Source organism: Odontomachus brunneus, unplaced genomic scaffold (genome assembly GCF_010583005.1).
Source record: "Odontomachus brunneus isolate Ranch 3 - 2012 unplaced genomic scaffold, Obru_v1 Obru_scaffold_256, whole genome shotgun sequence".
Classification (NCBI taxonomy): Eukaryota; Metazoa; Arthropoda; class Insecta; order Hymenoptera; family Formicidae; genus Odontomachus; species Odontomachus brunneus.
In genome coordinates, this window is record NW_022639706.1 from 369475 (window position 1) to 376592 (window position 7118).

The following is a 7118-nucleotide window of genomic DNA, read 5'->3' on the forward strand; positions in this document are numbered from 1 at the left end:
ACACATGTCAGTGTAACTGAGTGCGATAACACGCAGAGGTTCACGGCACTTGCGGCCTCATGGATCCAGAGCTCTCTCCCAGGACTCTCCTCCACCTCCGCCTCCTCCACCGCCTTAACGACGTCTATTCTTCGACCCCGTGGTGTACAGCGTGCACCCGTGAGTCACGGCCCTCACGTGACTCATTGTCAGTCGTGGCTGACGGTCGAGTGCTTCGTGCACACGCGTATCCCGTCGCGTCGTTCTCTTCTCCTCTCGCGGGAACGACCGTGAAACAGCGCGTGTTGGGCCCACTTTGCTTAGGGCCTCGCGGGAACCTTCGTGGTTAAACGCTCTCTTCTTCTTTTTCTCTCTCTCTCTCTCTCTCTCTCTCTCTCTCTGTCCTTTCCCCTCGATCTCTCCCTTTCTCTGTCTCTCTGGAGAAATTAATTTGCGGTGGGAATCTCGCGGACGACGCGCTCGTTAGATTTCCCTGAAAGCACTTGTCATCCTCTATTGTCCGCGAGATCGGCTGAAAGTATAATACCGCTCAAGTACAACGCGCCATCCTCGATCTTCCTGTCAAAAAGGATATGGAAATGCATTTCCTCTAATTAGTCGCACGTCACCGTGGAATTCTGGGACGAAAGTCCTAGCCGCTATTTTCGCTTGTTTGCCTTCTCCGACACAGCTTTGACAGTCGCTACCGAGTATTTTCGACGCCGATGCGACATGGAATCGGGAGTCGACATGATGATTTTATAGTTACATAACGCAGTCAGTTTTCGAGGTATTCGGCTGGCTTGTTTAAAATGAACCGCCCTGTATACATATATGTATATACATACACACACACACATATAACGGATCGGGTTGCACTCTGCGGTATCGTCTAGACCTCACGAAAATCCCACGTGGAGAGCGTCCGTCCCGACAGCCGAGTAACGAGTTGGAGGATTAAACAAAGCGATTGCACTTAGCACGGTCTCTCGCGCCCTAAGAGCGATCCGAATTTCCAATTAAAGTGCCGCAAGTGCCGTGTGGCAACTTATCTGTTAAGTGCCGCGCCAAGGCCTCGTATATCATTGTTCAGTCCGGGAGATCCGGGCAAGAAGAGCCGAGTCGCCGTCGCGTCGCGGATTTCCGTCCGAAGGATCTCTCCGACGCGAAAAACAGGATCCGCGACGACGACGACGACGACGAAGACGACGACGAAGACGACGACGTTGACGACAACGACGGCAGCGGCGGCAGCGACGACGACGATGATGACGGCGCGTTCCATCAACAAAACCACTCACATCTCTGCGTCATTCACGGCGCGCTAGGCTGATGAATGTTTTATGAATTACACGCTCGGCAAAACCCCGGGACTCCTCTCCGACACGACGTGAAGGAGCTGATAGCGTGCGCGTCGTAAAGGATCGAGACGCGAAGGCGAGGCGAGGCAAGGACGTCTTCTACTCGCCTCGCTTCCACGATGGAACGCGCCGCGCGTTGTCGTGGATCCTCGCCCTGTCGCCGAGAAAAAAAGTAGACAATAACGCGTTTCCGTTTTGCTTCGTGATCGAGAAACACCGGGAGAAACACTGAGCGAGACGACAACGACGGTGAAGACCACGAGGTCTCACAATATGGTAAGCTTTACTGTTCATATAATCACGACAGACTTGACGGGAATCTGCTAATTAAAACGTTCGACAGAAACTTGTCTGCTTTTCTCGTGGAAATAATAGCGACGAGTAGTTTTGAACTCGAGAGAACGCAAGAGGTATTAGCGTTTTTCTCTTCTGACAGACTGCTTTATTAGTCTACGACATCGGTAATTCTAGTTCGTCCAAAATTGCCGACAAAATATCAAATTTTTTACTTATTTTTTATATTTTTTCTTTTTAAATACATTTCTATCTGCTGAATTATTCTCATTTTATGTACATATTAAAGGGTCTTTCCCATTAATAAGGAATATTATTATTCTGAATACTAAATAAATAATATAAAATAAATTAAAAATCTAATAGGCGATTTTCGGCGTCGGCCTTGACGGGATACACACGAAGGACAAAATTGGGAAACAATAAGAATTTGTTATTTCGCGTTATTCGTTCTCGTGCACTGTCCATTCACTGTCCGTGCTTTTCGTTTCAAACGTTTACGATTTCCGCGTTCGCGTTAATCGTAAAGTATTACGATTACATCGGAGACAATAACGCGAAACAAGATACGCGCCATCGACGTCGATCCCTCTCGACATGTGAGAACGATTTTCAGATTAAACCTGATAAACCTCGAATCAGACCGCGGATTACGACCACGGATTGGAATCGGAAATCGAGCCGCAAGATTCGCACCTTTCCCGCGCGATATCGCAATCAATCGCAATCCCCATCGTGTCACGCGGAAGTTTCGAATCCGACCGTGATTCGCTCTCAGATTCCAATTCGCGATCGCAATCTGTTCGCTGATTATCAGTTCCGTCTTCTCTCTTTTTCTTCTTTTTCTCTCTTTTCATCTCGATACAAGTGAAAAGAAGGACGAGGTGTTAGAAAATCGCGTTAAAGTCGAGAAGCTGAGCGTATCGGCTCGTCTTGGTGAGTAATAATTTCCACGATACGCGAAGTGTACTGGTTAATGCGATCGTTAACTCGGGTGAGATGTCCCTTCGCGGTTCAATTCAGTCAATTGACTGCCTCACCGATCAATTAAAGCGTCACTTGGCGGAGCACTTAGTCAGTGCGGGAGATGACGCGTTTATGTTTCCGCGATTCTCCGGTAATAACGTCAGCGTGATAACGACGTGACAGAAGCGCGTGTGCCGACTCTTCTTTCTATCTTCAATTTTAACGCGCGCAAATTTCCACTTCGGGATCTTGCGGAGGCTGCCCCTTTGTCTACGCCCGTTGGTGGCGGTAAACATTATCGATTAGTACGAAAATAAGATCAGCGAAAGGGGGAGCGACGCACGCATTTTTCCACTTCATTTAATAGCAGAAAGGGAAAAGCGTTCTCTCTCTCTAAATTCTCGTTTGCCGAGAGGGAACAGCAATTTCCACTACGCTAGTCGTTTCAAAGTAATCTTATTGCGGAGATTATTAAATATAATACGCTGAGCGAGCAGCACGCTAAATTAAACGCCGATATAAGTCAACAATAATGAACCGCACATATCGCGCGTAATTTTTCTCAGTGTGAATCTCGCGTGGTTCTCTTCGCCGCAATTTTTCTCACCGCGACTATAGAAAGCAGCGCGATGAAATAACCGGATCTCATTGCGGCATTCTCCCTCACTTGCGGAAGAATCGACTTCGGGTCGACTAAAGGAGCGATCAAGGAAAGATCTCGGTAGTTCTGTGCGCGAAATAATATTTCAATTGCAAGGAAAAAAAGGCAATACGCGCTCGCAACTCTCCTCTTTAAATGTCACTTACACTCTCTCAAAGTGTGTATTGCGATTTTATATCGGAGACGAGGCAAGTGGTCGACTTGCGATCTGTAGGAACAAAGTTGTTACCTCACCCTGAGTGGAAAGAGGAGAGAGAGAAAGAAAGGAAAAGAGGAGAGACTTCTCGGGCGGACAATAAGTAACGCTCTTGTTGGTTTATGATCCGTCCTTACGACAATATCTGTCTGCGCACGGCGTGGACGGTCAGTAAATTCTCACGTCGCGCTGTTCCTAAAACGTTCGTTCGTTCGTTCATTCACTCGCTCATTCGCTCATACTTTATCTCCTCGAGCGTGGCCGAGGTACAATTGTGAGCGGAAATAAAAATGATAACGGTGAACATCGGCGATGAGCGCCTCGTGGGCGTGATTTCTATGACTCGCTCGCACGGAAGTTACGTTCGACTCAATTCGACTCGCTTATCTCACTATCGCCGGGGATAAGAGCGGAACTTTGTTTGCTCCGGGATACGACGCGTATTGTGTTCGACGAAAAATATATCTCGGTAGAATGCTCCATCCCGCGTAAACCTCGACGGCTTTTATCAAATTACGTAATATGCTTCAAAGCATTAACATTTATCTTCCTTATTTGTATTCTTCTCGTTCTCGCCATTTCTCTGCAAATATGTCGGAAATTCTATGTAATAATCTGTTCTTTCATATACTATAACACGTAATATATTTCATATACTATAACAAGTATATATAACACGTAACTTTTTAACAAATCATTACGCACATTCCATATTTAGAGGAAAATATATAATGGTGGTAGTAATTGTGTGTATAAGTGGCAAAAATACTAATTTTCAGACATTTCTAATTTTGGACATTCTTATTGTTTTGATCTTTAAATATGAATGTTAAATATGAATTAAATATGAATTGATGTTTAAATATGAATATTTAAACTAACTATATTAAAACATAGAATACATTTATGCATATATTTTATGTTAAAAGTTTAAATAATCGTATTTAAAAAGACTAAAACCGTGAAAACGTCCAGAGTTAGGTAGTACATGTCTAGGAATTAGTACTTTTATTTTAAATTACAACTATATGAGTTTTATATGTAAACTCAATGTATATGACTTAATAAATCTTTTTCTGTAATTATTGTAACTGAAGAAGGAATTGTTGTTGAATGAGTTGTTGTTGTTGTTGTTGCACTCAAAACTCGCACTGTTGCAAAATTCGCACTCGTTGACAGTCGTCAGCTATTCTAGTGACTATAACTAGTCGCCATTGCCACACATTTCTCTCTGAGTCTCATGCTGCGAGATTTCTCGACCGATCCGTAGCTTACCCTCTAAACGAAAACTCCGCAAAACACCTGCTCGTTTCTCCATATAATTCAACGTTAGACTTTAAATATCGTGCTAACCAAGCCTCACGTTAGCCGTAATCAAGCGAGCTTTATTCGTCGTCCCTCTTTCGATCATAAAGCCTGGAACCGTGGTGGAGCCCCGGGTCCAAGTCGAACTACCCCATTGTGTGCTCCAAATTATAGCTTTCCAAGTCGAGTCGCTCTGTCCCGCTTTCCGATTTCTCGTCGAAACTTAACGGCTCCTTACGGGTGCCAACGGCAGCGCGGATCAGGACGTTTCGTCCTAACGACAACGACGACGACGACGGTAACGTTAATGCGTCTTTGTCCGCGCGGCAGCGCATTGTTCGTCGCGTAAGAGCCCTACCGGATGGCGAGTAGTGTATCGTCGTGGATGGCGTACGAATACGCGGTGGGATATCGACCGTTTCTCGCCATCCATGTGTATTCTCGTCGTTGCACGCGCACACAACGCACGCAGAGCGCACGGGCGCACATATACATGCACGTAAGCATGGTGGCCGACGATGGTGTGCACGGCTTGTACAGTCCTATAGTCCTCTCCTCCCTATATTTCTCTCTCTCTCTCTCTCTCTCTCTCTAACTTGTAGTCAGGCTCTACCGATCGAACGAGAGACTGTAGTCGTACGCTTTCGGCACAGGGGTTGGTCCGACCCACATCTCTAGATCGACCCTCCATGACTGTTCCTTGGGCGCGTGCACGGCTAAAGGACGCATTCGTTAAACGGGCCGAGCGTGTTGCGTTCGTGTTGAAAATCGTGTTGGTTTCCGCCCTTCGCAGAGGGATTCCCTTCCTTTCTCGCGTGGTTCGCGCAATAGTCGGACCCACTAAATATGGCGATAAGCAACATTTCGTCACGGTAAAGTTCGTGCCAAGATAGCTCCGTTATTTGCTACCCGCAGCGCGTCCAGTCGAGTCTAACTGCTTTTCCAATCGGTCAAAGTTCAAAGAACGACCGAACCTGGCCGCGATCTCGCCTCTCATCGAGCTTCTAAACTGCAAACGCAAGGAACGCGAAAACCGCGAGAACGATAAGAAGCCGTGACCGCGAGGCCGACGAACGGGGCGCGCGTTAGTCACCGCGGTGACTTCGATGATTTCGCGATCGCGCCGTCGGCTCCGCCGAACCGTGACGACACCTTCCGTTGCCGAGGGACTGCGAGCCTTGGGCGTCGTGACGTTGCATCCTCGTGACCATTGTCGCGATAATCCCCCGCTCGTAATCGCGGTCCTTGGAATCACAAAAGATTATCACGCAAGATAGAAATGACGACGGATCTCGTCTGCCTTATGTTGCAGCAGCAACAGTAACAGCACCAAGTTCGATAATCTGACGATGGGCAGACGGACGGGAATCTGAGAGTTCGTAGAGCGCGAAACACCTCGTCGCTGGAGCGCTGGTCGTCCGAGCCAAGTTTCGCGAGATGACGGAGGCTTGCCCCGCGAATGGATCCAGGATAAAGGGTGCGTAGGACTCGGCCGGCGCGCAGAGGTACACCAGGAACCGGATCCAGCATGGGGAAGTGTTGCAGCAAGCGGCAAGAGCCTCAGCCGATCGGTGAGTGACGGGTCGGGATCAGTTGAATGAGAATTGCTCAAGTAACAGTTAGGACACACCTCGTGATGATCCCCGATTGGACCGGGCTCTGTTCGACATTAACAGGGAAGAAGCAAATAGGAGTGAGAGAGAAGCTCGAAAACTGAAATGACGAAATATGCTGCAGCTTCTCTCTCACTCATTCGCTTCCTCCCTATAAATGGCGGACGATATCCTGACTCTCGCTTCAGAACTCTAGGTTTAATCTTCCGAAGGGGGGAACCTCGACGATCGAGGCTGATCGGTTTCGACTTCGATCGATTACCGTTCGTAGATGGTTGTCGATTGTATTTTTCGCTCTTCGTTCGTGCGGTAATCGATTCGTACAAATGCAATCTCGAATCTTCTTCCCGAGTGACTGAACAGTCCGCCTCGTTATCGGCGAAATTTTAATCAGAAACAGGATATTTGTTTCGTCGCGGATTTTAGGTTACGAGGACAATGAGTGTGTTTGTTGCCGCTGGTGAATTATGTAAGCGGGAATTTAATTTGACTAGAGTCGAGAGAGAGAGTCAGGAGATATAACAAACGCTGATCGAGTTCGCAAGTGACGTTGTTGTCGCGAGTGAATTTAGGACAAGTCCCTTTTCCGCATTCTCGCGCATCTCTTCGATCCGATCTTCGATTTGAAGACTCTCGCGGCACTCAGCTTGGCACCGGCTCGAATCTTTCGCAAAAATAATGATCTCATACGGTATATATATATATATATATATATATATATATATATATATATATATATATAT

General features: G+C 47.0%; 2 protein-coding genes across 6 annotated transcripts in view; one reads left to right on the forward strand and one right to left on the reverse strand.

Annotated features, from left to right (window-relative positions):
• Positions 1 to 7118, forward strand: part of LOC116852774 (tyrosine-protein kinase Src64B) — a 64010-nt gene that overhangs the window by 49262 nt on the left and 7630 nt on the right. For 3 of the 5 annotated variants that reach the window (XM_032833419.1, XM_032833415.1, XM_032833418.1), the window contains exon 2: positions 6075 to 6333. In XM_032833419.1, coding sequence (XP_032689310.1) covers positions 6291 to 6333 — 43 coding nt within the window. In that variant the 5' untranslated portion in view covers positions 6075 to 6290. Of the gene's footprint in view, positions 1 to 256; positions 1617 to 6074; positions 6334 to 7118 lie in introns of those variants that run through there. The other 2 variants (XM_032833416.1, XM_032833417.1) reach the window with 2 other exon arrangements.
• LOC116852775 (oxidative stress-responsive serine-rich protein 1) overlaps positions 1 to 7118 on the reverse strand; it is a 33163-nt gene that overhangs the window by 13502 nt on the left and 12543 nt on the right. The gene's annotated exons all lie outside the window — the stretch shown is intronic.